The sequence below is a fragment of the Anthonomus grandis genome, chromosome 1 (assembly GCF_022605725.1).
Source record: "Anthonomus grandis grandis chromosome 1, icAntGran1.3, whole genome shotgun sequence".
NCBI classification, from domain to species: Eukaryota; Metazoa; Arthropoda; class Insecta; order Coleoptera; family Curculionidae; genus Anthonomus; species Anthonomus grandis.
Genome location: NC_065546.1, coordinates 39,216,290 through 39,240,159, shown reverse-complemented (window position 1 = coordinate 39,240,159; position 23,870 = coordinate 39,216,290). Strand labels below are relative to the sequence as shown.

Genomic DNA, 23,870 nt, shown 5'->3' with positions numbered 1-23,870 from the left:
AACGCCTCGTCTTTTTTTCCCTTGTTTAACTGTCAACAGTCAAAAATGTCAAGCAGGGAGAAATACAAAACGGAAAGTGGCGGCAATTTTCACAAAATGGACTTAGGTAGTGACATCTACCGCCACGTTGGTAAGTTAGCGGCAAAAATGATTACAAGAAACTGTAAGAGTAAATTCTAAAAATCGCAAATCTATGCAGTCGAAGCATGACCCGTAATAAACTTTATGATTAATTTTAGCATTTTTTTATGAGTAAAAAATAGCACTTATAATTCTTATAAATTTCATATCGATTATTAAATATTGTATACTATAAGTTCTCTATTCTTATTAAGATTTTTATTTTCTAATCAATTCCATGCTAAGAAGCGCAAACAGATTTTTGTTTTTTATGATTTTATTTTCAAGCTGCCATCATACTTAACTTAACCTCACTTTTTTGTTTACATGTGGTTTAAACTTTAGAATTGTTTTGAATTTTATGAAATTTATTAGAAAATCAAATTAAATAATGGGTAAAAAGGACAAAAACAAAAAGAAAGGAAAAGGTGCTGAAAAGACTCAAGCAAAAACCGAGAAAAAATTGTGTAATAAGCTGAAAAAGGAACTCAAAGATCTAGGAGAGGTATAGGGAAACTTTTTAAACTCTTTCTACTAATTAATTTATAATAGTATTAATATATGCCTCTAACGATAAAATAAATTTTTATGTAAATAAATAACATCCTTGACAATCTGTTTCAAAACCCTAAAAAACTAACCAATAACATAAAAATATCTCGGAGCCCATAACTATATTGACTTAGACTTAGCCATAACTATACTAAAACTACCATAATCTATATATGTGCCTTCCAGAATTAGGATACATCTTGAGGTATCTACAGATGTTAATATAGTCAATGACTATATTTCTTTTTAGGTGTTATGAAAGAACTCCATCTGCAAATAATACCTTTTGTATGTACATACATAATATAAACTTTATTAAAATTTAAAAAAATCCAGATCCTGCCACTGGATATACATATACTGCTCACAAGAGTTTCTATTAAAACTGAAATCAAGATAACATCAACTACTTAATTCCAAAATGTTATTATCCTTTGTAAAATCCTTGAAAGATGCAGCAGATTTTATGGTGGAGATTACATTATAGGACAGAACTTATTCAGGTTCTCCACAAATTTCAGATGGATTCCCTTTATTGATGTATTGATTTTTTAAAGGTTATGTACATTAATGATCAGGGCCGAGCCTAGGGTATTTGCCGCCCCTTCTGCAGTGATTCTTATAAGAAGTGTTTTAAAAATGCTCTTACCAAAGTACAACTTTTAAAAAAAAGGGTGTAATAAAAAAATCATATTGAATTAAATTCTAAACACACTTATATTAATCAATATATCAATATTATCTATACAAAAATATACATAAAAGCATATATTACTTACTTATATAAGTATTTCTATATTGATATGTAATTACATCTATATAAACACCTAAAGAAAATATATTTTACTTACATACTAATTTAAAGAAATTAAAAAAAAGTAATTATAACCCTGGTTTAAATGCTAACATTTACTTTTCTTGCCTTTTTATATGCAAATTCCCTAATTAGGTCGGTAACTACTAAATTAGAAACAATGTCTTCCTCAATACTTATTATTGATAAATTTGATAGTCTTGATTGGCTCATTGTGGATCTTAAGTAGTTTTCTATTAATTTTAGTTTGGAAAATGAGTGTTACAGTAGACCATCCCATAGTTACAGTGACTGCATAGTTCAACATGTTTTTGTAAATCGTGAAATCTCTCATCCAATTTTGAGGTTGAAATATTGAGAATATTAAAAAAAAATTTACTTTATAATTTATTTCTGGAGATTGGATTGGCTCATCCTTGTGTTCATAATCAAAAAACGTTTTTTTTTCCTTGGTCTTATTGGCTGGAAAGGAAATTTCGGCGTCTACTTCTTCCGCAATTTTCTTAGATTCATTTATCATGTCTAAAAACCCGTTTTCCGATCTCATTTGTGTCAAAAATAATTTGATTTCTTTTAGCATCTCTACAGCTTCTGGTAAAATAACAGTAGACTTTTGCAGTGTTTTGCTTACTATATTAATTTTTGCCAAAATGTTGTACCAAATAACTAACGAACAAATAAATTTAAATGATTTTATTTTATTTATTAGGGACATTGCAATATTCTTTGTTTCATTATCTCTGCTTTCATCATTAAAAAGCGTAAACAGAGCATCATACACTTTTTCTAACTCAAATCTAAGAGTTTTTATTGCCTCAATACGGCTTTCCCAGCGGGTATCCGAAAAGGGCTTTAGTGTTAGCCTGGGCAGCTCTTTTAAGAGAGCATTCCATCTGTAAGTTAAGGCCGAAAAAAAGACATATATTTCATGAATAATGCTAAAAAAATTAGTTACTTCTAGAGAGCTTTTTGCTGCATCATTAACTACTAAATTTAAACTATGGGCGGCACAGGGTACAAAAAAGGCTCTAGGATTAATATTTAAAATTTTTTTTTGTAGGGCATTGTGCTTGCCTTTCATGTTTGCTCCGTTGTCATAGCCCTGACCTCTCATATCGGCAATATCAATATCCAGTTCTTTTAAATAATTTAAAAAAAATCTGTTAACCCCTGACCAGTAGTGTTTGTAACTTTACAAAATCCTAAAAAATGTTCTTGAACTTCTATACTTTTAGAACAATCATCAATAAAAACGAATCTAACAATAATGGTAATTTGTTCTTGGTGACTATAACGTCAGGTGTACAGTCAAGAATGATTGAGAAATATTTGCATAATTTTAAACATTCAACAATACACTTTTTTACTTTTTCTCCTATTAAAAAAATCAATTCATTTTGTATTTTATCTCCCAAATAATGCGGCATTTTGTTCCCATCTTTTTGGACTCTATCAATAAGTTCGGCTATTACAGAATCAAATTTTGCAATCGTCTTAATTAATTTCAGAAAATTACCGTTACCCTTATCAAATAGTTTTTGACTATTACCCCTAAAGCTAAATTTTGTCCAGCTAAAAACTGGATAACAGATATTATTCTCTCTAAAATCGAAGTCCATCTTTTTTTTTCCATTTAAAATAAATTTTGATTGATAGAGTCCACAGTTAAACCTTTTTCTATTGATTTTTTTAATTCAAGCCATTTCCTAACACTTTCAAAATGCCCCTTACTGGTTTCGTGTCTTTCTAAAGTCCGAGATAAATGTCGCCAATCACTATAGCCATTCCCCTCATTAAAAGTATTATCAGAAACTTTAAATAATTTACAAGGAAAACAGTACACTAAATCTTTAGAATTTGAGTAAATAAGCCAGGTTCTAGGAACTTTTTCATTGTTAGTTAATTTTTTTTCAAAGTAAGCAGCGCTAAAACATCTATTTAAATTATTAATGGGATAATTAATATTTTTAATTTGAACAGGTCCTATTCCTAAAATCAATAATCTAATATTATCCGTTAATATTTCGGGCCAATATGCTGGATCTTTAAATCGTTCTTCATTTACCTGAATAGCTTCAATGTTTTCAGTTTGCGTATTTGCTGGCGTATTCGTCGAGTGATCATCTTGTTTCAGTGCATCTCATGCATTTGGTTGTTCTACATCGGCATCGGCTTCAGATGACGTCAAAGGTTGAACATCCGGCCTTTGGCTTGTTGAAGGTTGAGGTTGTGCCGGTTGTATGGGTTCGTTGATGACGCAAAAAACTTTTTTAATGAACCTTCTAACCGCCTGACATCTTCCTCCTTTTCTAGCTTCCTTTTTCGGTATTGGGAACCAGAATGCCTCTTTCGACCATCAGCCATCTAAATCAACAAATATTTTTTTTAGAATTGGCACAAAAATCAGACATTACTTTTTTCAATGAAAAATTGCTTCAGGCATAAAGTTCTAAATATTTGGAAGATAATAATAAAATATTTTAAACTTACCGTTAACAACACAAACACAATTTTTATATAAAATGTATTAAAAATAAACACTAATCGACAAGTCGCTTTAAAACTCGCAAATTAAAATAAATTAAAAACAAAAGTGTGGGAATTTCTAAACATTACACCCCCGCTTATTTCTGCAGCTCCAAAAAACATATTATTTATTACCCAAAAGTATTGAAATTCGGAAAGAAATTATTTTCGAGGAATTACTATTGGTGGTACTTTACGCGGCTCTTTTAATTACGCCGCCCTTATAACATCATCAGCAGCGGCGCCGGCGCCGCCCTGGCTGAACCCACCATAATTGCGGTGCTATTGTTTTTATTACCTGGTCCTGGTACCTATTTATTTATATATATAGATTATTATTATTATTATAGCAACGACTCGGGGAACAATGCTTGGTTTCAGTAAACACTGTATTCTGTTGGCGCCTTAATTATAAGTTTTAAATTTTATAAATTTGTGTTATTCATAATTTTTTTTTCATTACTTGGCGCTTTTTTATTTTATTTTTCGGATTTTTGCCGCCTCAAGTGAGCGCCGCCCGGGTGCGACGCACCCCTTGCACCCCCGGCACGGCTCGGCCCTGTTAATGATAGCAATTTAACTTGCTTGTCATTTAAATGCAGGCCATTTTTTTGTAGTCTGCCATGGTTCCACATGGATTATTGGTTCATATGGCATTCCAGCATATGTATTGAAGGGTTGCTGTGATTATTTGTTGAAGCCATTAGAATATCTTTCTAATATTATTCTCAGAACATCAATTTATACAGATGGGTGGAAAATGACCAAATTAATTCCTATATACCAATCTGGCTTTATATATGAATTTAAGAACTATCAACCAATTAGTATTATGAGCTCTATTTCTAAAGTGTCTGAATTATTTATCTTTGAGCGCCTGTTTGATGAAATATCTAGTTGCATTAATGTCTGTCAACATGAGTTCTTGCCAAAAGTACCATAAAGCTGTCAATGTGTGGAAAATCCCAGGTTGATGTTATTTATACAGAGAAAGCATTTGGTAGAGTGAGACGCAAGGTTGCAAGTTAAAGTTTCTCTGGTGTTTTATAGGCACCCAATCAGTGGGTGCAAATTGCTTCGCAATATTTATATTAAAAATGCAAAAGCATTATTATTTGCCGAGGATTTTGAAATCCTGGTTTCTTTAGACTCAATGAGAGAATGATTATCAGGCATTGCAAGACGAATTTCATAATGTTGTGAGCTGGAGTGAATTAAATAGCTTCAGACTAAATATTAGTAAGTATATGTCGTTTAACCTAAATGGTAATTCCAAAATTTACACCTTAAATTGTGAACAACTTCAAAGAGTACCCCAGCAGAAGGACTCGGAGTAATTTTTGACCCCAGTCTTTTATTTTCTGAACACTTTTTAATAGTGTTGAAGTGAGCCTTCACCTTTTTGAAAGTTTGGTTTTGGGTCCATTATTTGGTCCACACAGTACAGTGTCTGGATAGCAATGATTAAAGGGGCTCAGAGGACGTTTTTTAAGTGCATGTATTTTAGGAAATTTTCTACATATCTCCAGAGAGGCTTTGATAATGAGTGTTTGTTAGGAATTTTTTAATAGACTGAGTAAAAGAAGAATTAAAATATATTTTTTTATAATACTAAAAAAAAAATAAATTGTCCTGACATTCTTAGTCAATTTCTTTGATCTTTGGTTTTAAACAGCATGAATACTCTCTATCTAAAAGTATATTATCTAGCTTATTCCTGAACCAACGTTTATGAAAGGTCTCCCATTTATAAACTTTGTGAATTTTTGAACATGCACGTTTCTGATATTGACATTGATTTAGCTAGTTTTAATAAGTTTTAAGAATAAATAAACTGAATATTATTGTATTGCATTGGTGTAGGTAATTTCTGTGATAATATATGTATTGTTTTTTTTTGTATTTCTTTTATTATTTATCTTATAAGGGCATTGGTATGCATGTTATCTTAAGTTAGTATGTATAATTTGCTTCAAAGATGTTTATACAAGTAACAAATAAATATATGAATAAATAAATCTACACCATTCTTATTAACTTGTTTAGGATGACATAGAAAGCATAGTAGCCCAAATCGAAAAAGAAGAAAAAAAACGTTCTCAGGTAATAGAATTACAAGTGGAACCTCCATCCAGAAGGGTCAATTTCACCTTTGTAGCCCATCCTGACAAAGATCAACTGATTTTGTATGGTGGAGAGTACTTTAATGGTCAAAAGGTAAATTTGTATCACTTTTTTACACACAAATCCGTAAATAATAAATATTTTCAGACCTTTGTATATAATGACCTCTTTTTTTACAATTTAACAAACAACACTTGGACCTTAGTTAAAGCCCCGGGTGGCCCACCTCCGCGATGTGGTCATCAAATGGTGGCCACTTCTGCCAATAAGGGGCAACTGTGGGTTTTCGGTGGAGAGTTTGCTAGTCCTACTCAGTCCCAATTTTACCACTATAGGGATTTATGGGTAATTTTAACTTTTTTTTTGTATGTGTGTTGTTTATTGTTGTTTTCATATGTAGGTTTATCATATCTCCAAGAAACAATGGGAAAAAGTGGCTGCTCCAGATGGCCCGAGTGCCAGAAGTGGTCACAGAATGGTTCTGGTGAAAAAACAACTATTTGTTTTTGGTGGTTTTCATGATAACCTTAGAGACTATAAGTATTTTAATGATGTTCACGTTTTTGATTTGGAAACATACAAGTGGAAAAAGCTGGAGCCTGTCGGCACCCCTCCTGCACCCAGGTAAATTTAAATTTATTTTTTTAAACTCTTTGTAATGGAATAGTTTTTTAGGTCAGGTTGTTGCATGACACCACTTCAAGATAGTAAAATTCTCGTCTACGGAGGCTATAGCAAAGAAAAAATTAAAAAGGATGTGGATAAAGGTCATGTTTATACTGACGCGTTTGTTTTGGGGCCTGATAGTAAGTTTACACAAGAGATTATATTTGATTTTAATGTTTTATCATTTTAGAACATGATCCCAACAAATATAAATGGCAACAAGTGAAAATTGGAGGGCAACACTTTTCGCCTAGATGTAGCATGCCTGTGGTCACCACAGTGAATAGCAGTAGTGCTTATTGCTTTGGAGGAGTTTTTGATACAGAAGATGGTAATGTTTATTTATTTGTCTTATAGGTAAACAAATACTATCCACAAGGCGGAAAACTCAGCATATTAACATATTGCATTATAGGTTATTAGTAAATTAATATTTTAGATGAGGAAGACATCTCAGGCAATTTCTTCAATGATTTTTACCAGCTGGACTTGGAGAAAATGGTCTGGCGAGAGATGCAATTAACTGGCAAAAGGGAGAAAGAAAACAAACCAAGGAGAAGGAGAAAAGAGGACGGAGAAGAAGACGAGGAGAATGGTAAGGGGAAATTTGAAAATATATCGCATCTTTTTATAATGGGTCTACCAATAGAAGTGATAGAAGTTTAGTGGGCCATGTACGCAAAATCGTATGTGTCAAAACGCGGATCAAGCGTCAGTTGTGTTAAGTATACTTTGACATTTCATGATGAATCGTTTAAGTCAAGAGCAACTTATAGCTATCGTGAAAAGGTATTACGAAAATGCGCAATCTGTTAGAGCTCTTAGAGAAGATTTTGGCCATCGTGGACGGCCTTCTGAGCTTGCAATAAGGCGCACAATTAATAAGTTTGAACGGGAATACACTCTTCTGGATAATAAGCCACCAACGCGACAAAAAAGTGCAAGGACCGCTGAAAATATCGCCGCTGCAAGAGAAAGTGTTGACGCAAATAACAATGTGTCCGTTTTGCGCCGTTCTCAGCAATTAGGCATTTCACCAATGTCTCTGTGGCGCATTTTGAAGAAAGACTTAGGCCTACATCCATATAAGACGGTTCTAACTCAAGTATTGAAGCCTGCTGACCATGGTTTGCGAAGAACGTTTACCGACTGGGCCCTGTTGCAGTTGGAACAAAATGCCGATTTTGGGAAACAAATCATCTTTTCAGATGAAGCCCATTTTTGTCTTAGTGGCGTTGTCAATACGCAAAATTGCCGCTTCTGGTGTCAGAACAATCCCCAGAAATTAGTACAGGTGCCATTACACCCGTTAAAAGTGACTGTGTGGTGTGGTTTGCATGTCGGTGGAATTATCCGGTCCATACTTTTTTGAGGATGCAGGGGGGCGTATTGTGGCAGTCAACGGAGAGCGCTACCGCGGCATGATAACAAACTTTCTTTGGCCTGCAATTGATGGTGGAGACTTCGAACAGAATTGGTTTCAACAGGACGGAGCAACATCACACACCGCCCGAGCCACAATTAATTTATTAAGAGAGCGTTTTGAAGATCGAATAATTTCGCGACATGGCAATATCAACTGGCCACCAAGGTCCTGTGATCTTACTCCCCTGGACTTTTTTCTTTGGGGATATGTGAAGTCGAAGGTGTATTCTAACAATCCTCAAACCATCAATGAGTTGAAAGTTAACATAACTAGGGTTATTCGCGAAATTCAGCCCAACTTGTTAGAAAAAGTGATTGAAAATTGGGTTCATCGTCTAAACGTCTGCCGCCGTAGGGGAGGTGGACATCTTAATGATATTTTGTTTAAAACATAATGTTACATAATAAACTACAACATGAAACATCAATCATAGAAATTAACCAATTCGTTTTTATTTTTTAGCAATTTAAACATATATCATTCTTATTGGTAGACCCTATACTTACTTTGACTGTTTTTAGAAAATGGCAGCCAAATGGACACGGAACAGCCAATAGTGGAACCAACAATAATTTCCGATGATGGCGTGTTTAAGGTTACAATTGGACCGGCGGCAACCTCTTCAGGAGATGTCGGCTCCAAAACTGAAGAAGAAAAACTGAATTTATTCCAGCCTAGTGCCAGAATGAATTGCGGATTGGCTATTAAACATGGCATACTTTACTTGTATGGAGGTATGGGAATGATAATAATTTAAGGACATATTAAAAACTTGTGCGGTTTATTGCAGGAATGTTTGAGGATGGAGGACGCGAATTAACGTTCAGCGACCTCTACAGTATCGATTTAAAAAAAGTGGATGAATGGAAGGTGATAATCGAAGATGATTCTTCTAAAATGGAGTGGCTGGGTTCTGATAGTGAAAGCGGATCGGATGAGGATGATAGTGACGAGAGTGAAGAGGATAGCGACTCTGAGATGGATACGGATTAGGATATAAGATGAAACTGGTATACTTTTAAGAATAACTGTCAAAACTTTAAAATAAAATTGATTTGTCTTTAAAAGCAATTTCTGATCATAACTTGATAATATATGTTAGTATGCCCCTTAATATTAAAAAAACCTCTCCTAGAATAATCTTTTTTAGATCATTTAGAAATTTTAAGCAATTGAAATTTAAATATGATCTTTTAAACCACAGGATTTTTATTTAAACAAAAGTTTTATATTAATTTCATATATAAAATAAATCTTTTTTTATTTAGCAAAATTTGCTACATAAAAATAAAATACATAGTATGGCATTTAAGGGGAGACCGGGGTTGGTTGTTACAATTTGAAGAAAAATACTTGTAATTTTATTTTATTGAAACTTTATGAACATCTTATAATAGTTTTATTTAGCTTATACTTTTCTGTAACTAACAAATAATGAAAAATAAATATATATCAAACTCAAAATAAACTGTCAATGGTTATAACAAGTAATGACAAATGTAACAACCAACCCCGTAACGGGGTTGGTTGTTGTATCCTTCGGGTTGGTTGTTACACCATTAAGCATCGTCATCTGAGTCACAGTTGATACATACAAAGAACAAATCGGCATCTACACAGAGACTATGAGCCCATTGGTGACATTTGGTACATTGATCCATTCTTCAGCCGGCTTTGATTTTGAATAAAGTCCAAAGCAAACCAAGCAAAAGAGGTCATCTTCATCACCACTCGATTCGCCTTCAGCAGGTTTTTTACACTTTTTTATTTGTTTTGCTTTTGTGTTTCCTGTAAGATTCTTCTTAACTCTGATAATTTTTAACTCTTGTTTCTTTTTTCTGGCATTTCGTTTTTCTTGTTCCAATTCAAGTTCTGTTTTGTTCGGAGTATCGGTTAGGATATTATATTAGCGGCTTTGCGCCGTTTACGACCTCTGATTGAAAATTAGTTTTACGAATTCCAGCTTTTGAAAATAGACGTATATCTGAAGGGCTAAAATAAAGCGTATTACTTTTGGTATCCTGTGGACAATCAGGCCTCGGCGATATATCACGTGAATAACCAGGCTTCGGCGATATATCATGTGAAGAACCAGGCTTCGGCGACTTAACTCTAGTTGGTATTTGGAGGATGTTAGGTTTGGAATTAGGGGCAAAAGACGGCGGGATATTTGAAGTAGTAGGGGATTTTGAAACGGTAACAACTTCAAATTCCATAGGGTCAGGCGTTTTTAAGCCATCTCTGGAGGTTTCAATATTATTTATTGGCTTCTCTATAACAGTTTCTTCATTTTCGGGAGGATTATTATCATTTTCTTGGATAATGACAGGATCAGGGCGATCAGTTACAGAACTAGAGAGGAATTCATCATCATTAAAGATGTGCCTATTCAATGGATATATCCCTGCAACTCGAAAACCTGACTGAATATTCTTTGGTGTCGCTGCTAATGGTAGAGCATCACGCACAATACCAGGGGTCGTATTTTTGAAACCATTCGACTTTGATTCGCATACGAATTTAGAGGATTTCGCACGAAAAATCGATATTCGTATTTTTGACCGCTTCGTATGCGAACTTTTTCGCATACGGTGTGTCGAATGGGTATATACCATTCGAATTTCAAAGTTCGTGTGCGATTCTGCCACTCGTCTTGTTTTGATTTTAAACTAGCTTTGTTTTTAATTTGTGAGTTGGTTAAGTATTTTCGTAGTGTTTTTTGTTGTTTATTGAAAAAAAAATAACAATAATCAAATGGCAAGATTAAACAATCTGGTGCAAAGAAACGTTGTGGATGCACTGGAAGAGACTAAAACTCTGGCAGATAGAAGGAATAGGATGTACTCTTCATTTCTTGACCCATTTGAAATGTATGCAGATGCTCAATTTAATAAATTATATAGATTAAGCAAGCCTATTACGATCGAATGATTAAGCTTATTACGATGATGTGCTCTTTATGTGCTCCAGAGACTGTATAATCTGTCCGCTAGTTTTATCCACAAGGCTTGTGCAGTTTTAGCCGAAAAATGTTGGGTGAATTTGCCCGACTTTAATTCCGGGTGCTCTTCCATAAATGAAATTAGTTCTTTCTTTCGCTCGCTCGACACAAAACCGCAATATTTTTTATTTTTTTAATTCATTAAAAAAAAAGTCAATTCGCAAAAATCCAAGAAACGCCATGAAAAAACCTCAAAATTCCCTGATGTTTTTAAACTTACATTTTAGGTTAGGTTAAAAAATCTTTATCGTCTTCATCCCGGTTGACACGGCCTCCAATAGCACTCGACTTTGCTACGTTGCCACTACATTTCATGTTCGCATGCGAATGAAATTTCGAATGCTGTTCAAAAATGCACTTTTTAATTCGTGTGCGAATTTTGCCGCTCGACTTTGTTCGCAATCGAAGATTCTCGCATGGTTTCGAAAATACGGCCCCAGGTATGTCGTAGATTGACATGGTTTTGCCGGGATTGTTTCTTAACCAGGAGTCGCACAAACTATTAACATATTTCTTCAGTGGGCCATAGACGGACCTGTCTAAGGGCTGAAGTTTATGGGAACAGTGTGGAGGTAGAGATAAAATTATAACACCATTTTGCCTACAAATATCTATTCTTCTATTTGTATGCTTTATTAAATGTTCAAGAAATTTGACGAAGTCCTCTTGGATCATCCAGCCTGATTTGTTTGCAGTTCCAATACATCCGCTTGGGCCATTTGCGACAAAATAATGTTTATAATTGTTTCAAGGGAAAGCAAATATTGGAGGAACTGTATTTCCACTAGCACTTACAGCCAGGGCTATTGTAACTAAAGCACCTCTTTCGGCAGAAGTCACACTCCCCACTTGTTTTACACCCTTATTCGCTATTATTCTGTCTGGTTTTTGGACCGTAGTAATCCCCGTCTCATCTACGTTGTAAATATCTTGGCATTCAAATTTGTACCTATCCATGACTTCCTCCAATAGATCAAAAAAATCTGTATACATTTTCCCGATTGAAGCTCGTTGCTCTGCTCAGACTGGTTGCTTCGGGAGTCCGCAAAGATAGCTTTGGATAACGCTTAAGAAATCCAGATAATCAGTCTCCTGAGGCCATTGAGTTTTCATGCCAAGCTTGACGAACTTCAACGTTGTTCTTAATAGCCAATTCAAATCCCAATCTTCGAACTTCTTTGGTTGACAGACCAAAATACATTTTAGAACACTCTATTAAGTACTTCTCTAGCTCAGCTTCCATCGCATCAGATAAAATTTGACGGTTCCTTGTATAGCCAACCGTAGGATCTGGATCATTTAGCTCTATAAATTAAAAAAAATCTCATCCTGACGGTGTTTAAACAAACTGTAAAAGTAAACTTACCTTTATTTTTAATTTTTTTGCAATATCTCTGCAGGGTCATGAAATTTACACCATATTGTTCAGCAACCGTCCTAACAGATCTTTTATATTCCAATACTTTTTTTGCAGCACTACGAAAGGTGTCTAGTGGTATACGTCCCCTTTCGGTTTTTCTTTTGAAGTTTCTCATATTATCGCCTATCTAACAAGATAAAAACGTCAAAGACTTGTAGTTGAAACAAATTCGGGGTTGGTTGTTACCACAGATGTAAATAGCTCCGCACGGAGCACAACCAACCCCGTTCGTATATTTTAGCAAACGAAGCATCTCAAACCTAACCTTATTATTAATCAGAAGAAATGACCGGACATTAATATTACTTACATTTAAATGTATTTCCTTACGATATAGCATATCTATTCCACCAGGAAAAATGATAAGATAAATTCGCGGTAAACTAATAATTGCTTTTAAGGTTAGAAAACACATACACTGCATTTATCGAATAAATATGACCAATGGAACAGCAGAACTACACTGGTCGGTTTACCGGCGCACAACGAATTGACAATTGATGTCATGGCGCTGCATCGATGTTGGCGCGCGATTTAAACTAAGTGTAACAACCAGCCCCTGTAACAACCAACCCCGGTCTCCCCTATAATATTAAAAACTAATAAACTTAAATTAAAAACCAAAAAATAAGGATAATATTACAATAATAGTGCTGGTATAAGGTACGAGTATTGTTGGCAAATAAACGTGTTTAAGATTATGCATTCACATATGAGTGGAAATATAAAAAAAGGTAAGAAAACAAACATATACAATGTAAAAATAAAATCATATAAATAAAATCTGAAGCTACACGTAAAACAATAAATAATAAAACATGAGTTATGAAAATAAAATTTTAAAATATAAAATGAGTTAAAATTTAATAAAATCAGAACACAAACACACAATAAAATGAAGGTAAAATAAATAATAAATAAAACTTAAAATGACACAAAATAATTTAAACCTATAAAATAAAACGTATAATGATATAACACAAAATATAAAATTCATAACACAGAATAAAGATAAAAAAGACAAATACAAAATCTCTAGAACAAATTTTCTCAAGAGCCTTTTAAATACGTTAGAACTATCACATGATTTAAGACTAGCCGGTAACCTATTGAATTCTATTAAGCCCCTATATAATATTGACTTGAGCAACTGAGTTGTATTATATCTGTCAACTAGAAAATCTATTCGGTTGCGAGTAAGATAATTGTGAACATTACTAAAAATTGTCAACTTATCACAGATATAGTCTGGTAGCAGAGAATGTTTAAATTTAAAAATAAACAGATAAACATTAAACATAATTCTTTGGTTCACAGACAACATACCTAGGACGTTTAACATAGATACAACTGGGGTATAACGATTACATTTAAGGATCATTCTCGTAGCTTTATTTTGTATTATTTTAAACTGGTTTATTATATATTGGGGTAAATTAAATAATAATGTCGAACAGAATTGCAGATGAGGAAGGGCAATAGCATTATAAAGCATTAGTTTTGTGTGCATTGATAGATTTTTTCCTATGCGTGCTATAAATCCAACTTTCTTTGAAAACTTCCTCATGATGTAATTAGCATGCGCATGAAAGTTTAGGCTTGCGTCCAATATAGTCCTAAGTATTTTATTTCCTTTTCAAAAAGAATTTTTTCTCGATCTACAATAATGTCCATAGCGTCAATGTCTACCCGTCTCAATCTTTTTATTTTTATTTTCTCTTAAACACACATAATTTTGATTTATTGGCATTTAAACTCAGTTTATTGTGGCAGAGGCAGCCAAATAAGTTATCAAGATCAGTGTTTATATTAGATACCAGCTCATTAAGATTTTTACCAACTGTGTAAATTATGGTGTCATCTGCAAAAAAAACGATTTTACATTTTTTGACTACTTTTATCATATCATTAACATATAGTGTAAACAATAATGGACCTAACTCTGTGCCTTGCGGTACACCAAACATAACATCAAGAACACCAAACAGACAATTAACATACTTAACACGTTGGACTCTGTTACATAGATAAGATTTAAACCAGTTTAGGACTGTACCCTTAATTCCTAATATTTCTAATTTTTTAATTAAAATATTCATATCAATGGTTTCCAAAGCTCTTTTAAAGTCTAAAAATACGGCTAAAATATAGTTATCACTGTCAATGGCTCTGAGAAAATTATCACAAATATCAACAACCACAGATTCCCAAAAGTGATTCTGACGAAAATCTGATTGATTGGAAACGATTATTGAATTTTCGTTGCAAAAATCAAGAAGCTGCTTTTTTACACAAGCCTCAAGGAGCTTTTCATAGACAGGTACGGTATTAATGGGTCTAAATTCATTGTGATTAACGGTATTTTGTACTTTTAGAACAGGAATAACAGTGGACAGTACCCAGGATTCTGGAAACATACCGTCAACAGACGGTCACCTACAGCATAATAATTTAAAATATATAAATAATAGGGAACGTTTATAAAAATATAAATGAATTTCTTATTTATATAATTATAGATAATCCACCTATGGATGGACAAACAAGAAAAATTATGGATACGCGTGATTTTACTATTAATGGTTATACATGTATTTAGAATAATAGCAAACATAATCAAAATTATGGAATGCTAGCGTTAGTAAAATCTTCATTGTCAAAATCTTCGGAAATAGTAATTATTAATAATTTTAGATTTATAGAAACTATATATAATAGTGAAACACAAAACAACAGCTAGCTTACATTGTCCTTACAATATATGCTCAATAAAACTAGAAATTGAAATAACCATTATTTATGTGGTCTTTATAGTGGATATTAATATCGATTTATTCAAACAAATATTACTAATCACTATGTTTTGTCACTAAGCATTATAATAAATAAAAATAAATTAAAGAATTTTAAAGCCAAAGAAAAGATAAAAGGAAAAATTAAATATACAGTGATGGCCAACTAATTAGAAACAGTGTGAATAAATTAATAAAAATCATAAACCTTTTGTAAATAAAATTGTTTATTCTTAAATTTCTCGCCCATTGTCGTAACTAACATTTACCTTTAATACTACCATAAATTTAGTGGATTTGTCTTCCTATATATACTTTTAAAAAAAGTTAATTTTTTATACAAATATTGAATTGGACAACTAATTAGAAACCAAAGATTTATCAATTTAAAAAAAAAAACAAAATAAGAACTCTAAACCCTAAATAAATCAATCTTTTGTAGCAAATCCCTTATTTTCAATGACAGCTCTACATCTCCTGGGCATTGACTCCACCAGATGTATAATCGAACAATAGTTTCATCAGTTCGTTGGCTGGTTTTTTTAGATCTTCTCTTGCGTGGAATATTTTTGTATGTTTTATGTTCTTTTATGTGTTTGAGTGCATAGAAAACCATTTTTTTTTGAACATTTTAGGTGGCCAGCTATTTTACTATAAATCCAACCTCTTTCCCTTAGCGTAAAAATTATTTTACGCATTGACGGATCACATTTTTTTTTTCTACCCATTTTAAACTGTGGAAGACACAAAGACAAGGCTTGTAGATACAAAAAACACAAATTGTTACCAGTACAAAGGTTTGAAATGAACTATACGCGCGTTTATTTTCGTCGTTTCTAAGTAGATGGCCAACTGTGTTATCTATAAATTTTTTTTATATTTTGCATTCCTTACAAATTTCTTAGTGGAATGTCTATAAATAAATTATATATTGCTGTTGTGATGAACAATCAAAATTTTACAACAAGTTGATTTTCATTTATTTTAAAGAACTGAAAAATTGAATAAAGTATTTTTTTAAAATCGTTTCTAATTAGTTGGGCATTACCATATAACTATAATGTATATAATATATAAACATAATTTACATAACATATAAATAATGGTTTGATATTTTTATATCGAAAATTCAGGAAATTTTTTGATATAAACACGTGAGGCGTCAAAAATATAAAAATTGGATGTTGGATCCAATGAAATCAATCACAGAACAATACTCGGTGTATCAAAACGTAAGTAGGAACCCAAGGATTCATGAATTACGACAAAAATATAATACTTTGAAAATAAATTAAATGCTCTTCTAAAAAAAATACTGGAAAAAAGTACTGGAAGCTCTAAGAGTCTACGGTAAATACCTAATGAAATTAATAACAGAAATAATAAACACATAATATTTACAGTTAAAATTATAAACCAGGAAAATAAAAAAATTGGCGATGATTTTGCTGTTGCCAATGCCTTATAAGTTTTTACAATCATAAAGAAGAAAGGTGTTTTAGATAAAATCTATATATTATATTATATAAGTGATTTCTCCTTATATAACAGAACAGGCTAAATTTATAATAAATAAAACTGGTCAAATAAGCTTAAAAATTGAATAGTAAAACCAATATTTTAAACTGGTATAAAAATAAAATGACAAATTATAACCCCATAAGCTTATTATCATTTTTTTTTTAATATTTGGAAAAATTATTAAAAACCGACTCCTAAAATTTCTTGATAAACACAATGTTTTATCCAAAAAACAGTATGGGTTTGTCAATACTATAGAAGAAATCACGTCGAAACTTTATAGGAACCTTAACAATACATCACCAACAATATGTATTTATCCATAAACTTTATGCATCCGTGGAACAGCTTATAATATTTTTCAAAATTACTTGCTGGAAATAAAACAGCAGGCAAAAATAAAGTAGGAAAAATATGTTAGCTATAGTTTAACCATGAATTATGATAAAACCTTAGAACATTGAATACACTAGGACTAGAATAAACATTGGCTGCTTTGGATTGAGCGCAACATCTACACAGGGGGCAGAGGGGATATTTTGTTGATAAACATGCTTAGTATTCTATGTTGCCAGTGATTACTCAATTTTAACAGAAGAAAATAAAGTGATATATTAAATTATTATAATTAGCAGAAACTGAGTTGCATTCTTTATTGTGAATCGAAAGAAATAGTGAAACTCGTTTAATAACCAAAACTATTTTGTACTATATTTACACTAAACACTAATAATAATTAATATTTTTAATTTGGATTCTTTAAATGTTGGTATCCAATACTCAATCGATTCTTCACAAATATGAAGGACCTAGAAGGACCGCACCATTGACACCTAACTCGCCTCTGAATTTAACGACTTAAATTTTCTTTTTCCCAATATATGACTCACTTCAGACTTCTTTATCACTTTTCAGCAAAAAGGGAGTTTTCGAAGTTATACCCGTTTATATTTTTGTACATCTAAAAATTCAATAATTTTTTAACAAAAAACTTTCGTTTGTATAGATTTGCAACCATCTGAAAACGATTTAGGTATTCATTGTTAATATCTGGACAAAAAATTAATAAAATCCCTTGGGAATTTCAGGAGATATGGGCATTATATTTATTAAATAACAGGGAGCGCGGACTATAAATTGGTTGTTGGACATCGATCGGACGCCAGCTTCACACATGTTTTTAGGGCTAGTTTAATTTTTGTTGTCTCTGAGTTGTTGCAAGTATGCCGGAAAACATTTTTATGTTAACCATTAAAAGTTATTACGTAGTCGAAACAAGGTGCTTTATTTTGCCTCATAATAACTATTTTTAAAACATTTGAAAATGTAATTTTTCAGACTACAAAAATTAAGAACTGACCACTTTTGGTCACATAGAGAAGCAGCCAACAACAGAATATGCTGATGTATTGAAAGTTAGAAACTGCACCCAGGACTTTAGTAACTTTAGTTTAGTAATTACCAGAGGATTCTACATAGATAATATAGCAAAATGCGGTAAGATTTTATTTCTTTGAATGATTTTAAAAATTAATACTCCCAAATATGGTTTCTATTTTTAGACATTGAAGTCCAAAATAAATTACCTAATGAACCTCAATATGCAACAGAATTCAATTTGTTTCTGTATGGACTTTTTGATAGCCTCAAATCGACTTTCCAATTTTCAATCAATATATATTGTTCTTAATCCACTGCATATTTTTGTAATGTGTTCTATTTTGTAACAGTAAATATAACAGTAAAAAATGTGAAACTTTTTAAAACTAATATTATAAATACTTACTAATACTTTGAGAGTAATCAACACATTTTTCAGATTAAAAAAAGATTCCTAACAAAAAAGTTGATGAAAAAAAAGGAACTTGGCAACGTAGAATACCTCTATGTTTACAATGCAAGTATCTGATGTTGCCACTTTGTGTTATAAGTTTGTTCTTTGTGTACTTACTTATTATAAAACTTATTAATCAGACCTGAGAAAAGGGCATTTTCAGCAGTTTCAATACATAAGCAATTTTAGATTCTATACAAATCTTGGAGTCTGAAATTTTCAAAAGCGAATAGAAAAACGGTAACTTCTGTAAATTCTACATATTTTAAACATATTGCCTCTTTCATTACTAATTTGTTGATAGTTATTTAATTTATAATATGTAGTAAGGAACATTACTCGTGAATTGAATAGGAGATAATTCCTTGGTGATTTTATAAAAAAAATGTATTGCCTTTGTTAATTTTTTATAACCTATTGCCACACACTATATAAGGTGTACTTTGCAAACTTTGCTCTTCTTACAACAAAGTTTCTCATTAAATTAAGTTGTAAGTTTATACATTTTGGAATCTGGAAGAATTTTTATATTTTATTTAATATCTTAACAATTATAACTGTTAACTTTTATTATATACATTGTGAATTATTTTTTATAAACTATGATATAGTATATATTTGTGAATTTTTTATCTTTTGGTTTTGCCGCTATTTGTGGATAGTTATTTAATTTATAATATTTACTTAACAACATTACTGGTGAATTGAGCATGCGGTAATTTCTTGGTGTTTTTATTAAATTTTATTGACTTTTTTTACATTTACTATGATCTTTTGTAACACCCTGAATAAATGCTACTTTATCAAGTTTGTTCTTTAAACAAGAAACTTATATATTATGGAATTTAGAAGATTTTTATATTTTATTTTCGTTTTAATAAGCGTATATAACTCTTAATTTTTATTGTATAACTTGTGATGTCTTTGCTATCACTATTCTTATAATATAATATTATTTTGTAAATATTTCTTGTTTAATTTATAAAACCCAGACCTATGTAGGAAATGTATAGGTCTTTCAAAAATTAGAGTACGCAAATCGAAAGGGTGACAAATCGAGGACTTTATTTACTATGGGGACAACAAAAAGTCCCAATTTAACACTTTTTCAATTTGCCTACTATAAATTGCGAAAGAACCACACATTTTCTACTAATTTTAAGCGCACGGTATAGTAGAAATTTAAATTTGGCGCCATAATCAAATTTTAAGTTACCCGCTATTATGACGGTACAAATCCATTTTCACTTCTGGTTAGTAACTTTAATATAGTTAAATACTAAAGACCGTATGGGTATACAAAGTGTCTTAAAACCATAAAAGGTTAATAAAATAAACCCGATTAAAAATATGCAAATAACCTTAACCGAGAGAGAAAAAGTAACGAAATCCCCTAGAGACAATATAAAGGTATATCGTGACAACAAAACCAACGGAGACGCCTTTTCAAATCCGTCCAGGGGCGTATTTCGATATCGGTCCGAGGGGCCCTTAGGGCCGCGTCGAGCTAAAAAGTATCGGCATTACGCCGGCAAATGATCGGCATCATCGCCATTGCGTGGTATAATTAACAGCCTCCGCCCTAAGGGTTCGCACACACGAATTTTTCACTTGTTTCCCACGTCACGGCTCGCTGAGACCGACCGGATCGGCACCGAAGGGCACCCGAGTCCGGTCCGGCCCTGCGGGTTGATTGGCGCAGTCGATATGCGCATAAGGAGCATTCTTGCCGCAGGTACCATCGGATTACTTTTTATATTTTATTTTCATAAGAATAGATTAAACTTTAAATATCAAAAGTTGTTGAATTCTTGGCATGTTTTTATTAAAATTTCCAATTAATTACGTGAATTTTCAATTTTCAAACTTTCCTGGAAGAAATTAAGAACTTATTCTTTTCGCACTTAGGATGGCTTTAATCCGGTTGCAGATAAGCGGGCTGACTCCTCTTGCTGCTGTCGATTCACAGAGTGAGCGTGGCAGCGCATTGTTAAAAGCTCCTTCTTTGACTAAGGGTACGGACATACCGAAGATGCATGGATGAGCGCGGTGGAGGTCGCGGTCGCGATCGAGGTTTACATCGATGCCTGGTAAAACATGCCCAAGATGCTTTCCTTTCAGTCAAAGCTTTCGGCTTTCAGTATTCTTTGAGGTTTCAGAGGAGACTGATGTAATTCGGAAAAATTTGCTAAGTTTTATTATTAAATATTTCACAATGTATAGAAGCAATATTAGTGATGATAGTGACTGTATGTCTGCAGGTGCAAAGTGATGGATTATATGTAATTCTTCAAATCGCAGGTATATATATATATATAGGTAATACCATCACTTGTTTAAAGAGCTTCCAGATCATCCTGACAGATTCCATGCCTATATGAGAATGAGTCTAGATACATTCAAGTATATATATGACAACATAAAAATGAAAATTGAACGTTGCAATTATAATAACTATCATACGAACCCGATTTTAGCTGAAGAAAAACTGGTAGTGACAATAAGGTAAGTGAAACTACATTTGTAATTATTGTAATTTAGTTTAATTCAAGCGTGTATAGTTGTTTAAAGCATCTACATCCGCTGAATTCTGATTTATGGCAGGAAAGGCTCCGCATTCCACCGAGAATGACCAGGTTGAATATGTGGGGTATATTCTACCTGTGTGGCAGGAGGTACTGAAGGGGCCTGCGTCTGCTGATTTGAAGGATATAAAATTTCAAATAAATAGTTCTGCATATCCATTCGAAACTTTAATTTATCTCTAGGCGCCAATTTTTTCACATAAGGAAGAAGGGAATTGAAAAACCCTATATCATCATCATTGGGGTCCTGGGACATTTTAATTGCCCGTAAGGCTAGTTTTTCTTTTTCAATATCAACTAGCTGTCTCCCAATTTCTATTTGTGGCGTTAGTCGCCATTTATAACCGGTTTGGGAAAAAGAGTATTTTGAACCCGAAGTAGCACCATTACAGTTGAAATTGTTGCAGCCACGTCTTGTGATTCGGAATTAGGACTCATCACATTTGTTATTGAGGTGGAGGTAGATTGTTCAGCGTCACTATTAGATTCCTCTAGATTTGAATCCTCTGAGTTGCTGTCCACAGCGTCCTGTGTTTCATCCATTAAATTTGTAGATGAGTGATGAGGTGTGAACTGATCGCGTAGAAAATATAATTTTTCAAAATAAGGCCACTGGCAAACAATTCCATCTTCTGCTCCATCTCCTGATCGACCCTGAATTTTCTTTATTCGTTTTCCATATTCTTGCCTTGCATTTTTCCAACATTTTCTTGCTTCTGCTTCTATAATAAAAAACAAAATTAAAACTCGGTCTTTAAAAAATTTATTTATACGGGTGCGAAAAAAATATGTGTATTAACTATCCTTGCTTCGTAAAGTTTTTAATTTCTTTAACAGATCATTGGCCTTTACGTTTCGGATGGGATCCTCAACAGTGGAAACATTATTAAGGAAGTATGCGCAGCTCTATGGGAAGTGTTCCAGCCACTTCACATGAAACAACCCACAACGGCTGACTTTTTACGAATATCTGAAGAATATAAACGACTTTGGGACTTTTCAAACTGCATTGGATCATTAGATGGCAAACACGTTCGAATAAAGTATCCTTCTCACTCAGGTTCCATGTTTTTTAACTACAAACATTACTTCTCCATAGTTTTGCAAGGGCTAGTTGATGACCACTAAAAATTTATTTCTATTGACGTTGGTGGCTACGGAAAGCAGAGTGACGGAGGAACATTCCAGGCTTCAAAACTTTCCCAATTGTTAAGAAAAAAATAAATTAGGAATCCCAGAGAAAAAAAAATTACCTCATTCTAACCATAAACTACCCCATGTTTTTATTGCCGATGAAGCTTATCCCCTAAAAGAAAACTTGATGAAACCCTATTCCGGACAAATGTTAAACCACTCACAAGAAAATTTTAATAAGCAACTATCTCGCGCTCGAAAATGTGTAGAGTGTGCATTTGGAATATTATTTGCGAAATGGAGAATTTTGAGTTGTGTAATTGAAACACACGAAGATACTGCGGATAGTATTATTAAAGCAATCTATATACTACATAACATCATCATTGATAAAGAGTCATTTCTTGTCAATATTTTAGACCTTCCTCTAATTCCAAAAAGATGTAATTTACAACGGTCTAGATCTCATAATGCTTCAACTACCAGAGCAAAACTAATTCGGCAAAAATTTACAGAATATTTTGCCGTCAATCCTTTAAATTTACAATAATAATTTGTTAGTATGATAATAATACACAACACTGTACAGGGTTGAAAAATAATTTTAATAGTATAAAAAATGTTATACCTAAATGACTAAATGGAATACTCTGTATGTTATTTAATATACCTACATACCTGTCACTTTCATTTTTGCTGCTATTTTCTTCCACTCCCTTGCCAAAACATGCCTGTTGTGATGCTGCTTATGGCGCTTATCCCATAGAGCAGGAATACCAAAGACCAAATCTATTAATTCATTCTTATTCATTGTTTTTAACGTAATTGAACGTAATTGAAGTGAAATAACCGAAACGTTTCACAACCTGACAACTTACTCACAACCTACTCACTGGAGTATGTCAGGTGATTTAAAGAGCACCAATAATCGTGCAAGTTTACTTCGCGGCAACAGCTCGATCGCCATATAAACTCAAACTATTTTGTTCTGCCCTCGACATCGCTGTAAACCGCGATGATAGGCGGCGAGCGTGAATGGGTGAAACATCATTGATATGTGTGCTATCATTAGAAACTAAAGGTTTTTTTTGACATCGATGTAACGATCGCGACCTCCACCGCACTCATCCATGCATCTTCGGTATGTCCATACCCTAAGAAGGCCGCCCCCGTCACTTCCTTTTTTGTTTCAGCGAGTTACTGATGCTCGTTACAAGATTGGTGAGAGCTAAGTCTGTTGATTTATCTGCCTAGTAGGGCATATTGGTGTATTGGTGTACGCGGGCATTTCTCCAGCACAAGTATGACTATCATGATCAACAGGAAGGATGCCAGGCTTTTTGGCCTAAGCGAAG

At 33.0% G+C, this 23,870-nt stretch overlaps 1 protein-coding gene across 1 annotated transcript; it reads left to right on the top strand.

Moving 5' to 3' along the window:
• Positions 1-434: 434 nt before the first annotated feature.
• On the top strand, positions 435-9,299 carry LOC126741346 (kelch domain-containing protein 4). Its single transcript, XM_050447744.1, has 9 exons — positions 435-625; positions 6,059-6,229; positions 6,284-6,481; positions 6,537-6,760; positions 6,812-6,942; positions 6,993-7,133; positions 7,242-7,397; positions 8,750-8,962; positions 9,019-9,299. The coding sequence occupies exons 1-9, from the start codon at positions 512-514 to the stop codon at positions 9,219-9,221; spliced, it is 1,551 nt and encodes a 516-aa protein (XP_050303701.1). The 5' UTR covers positions 435-511; the 3' UTR covers positions 9,222-9,299.
• The last annotated feature ends 14,571 nt before the right edge of the window (positions 9,300-23,870 follow it).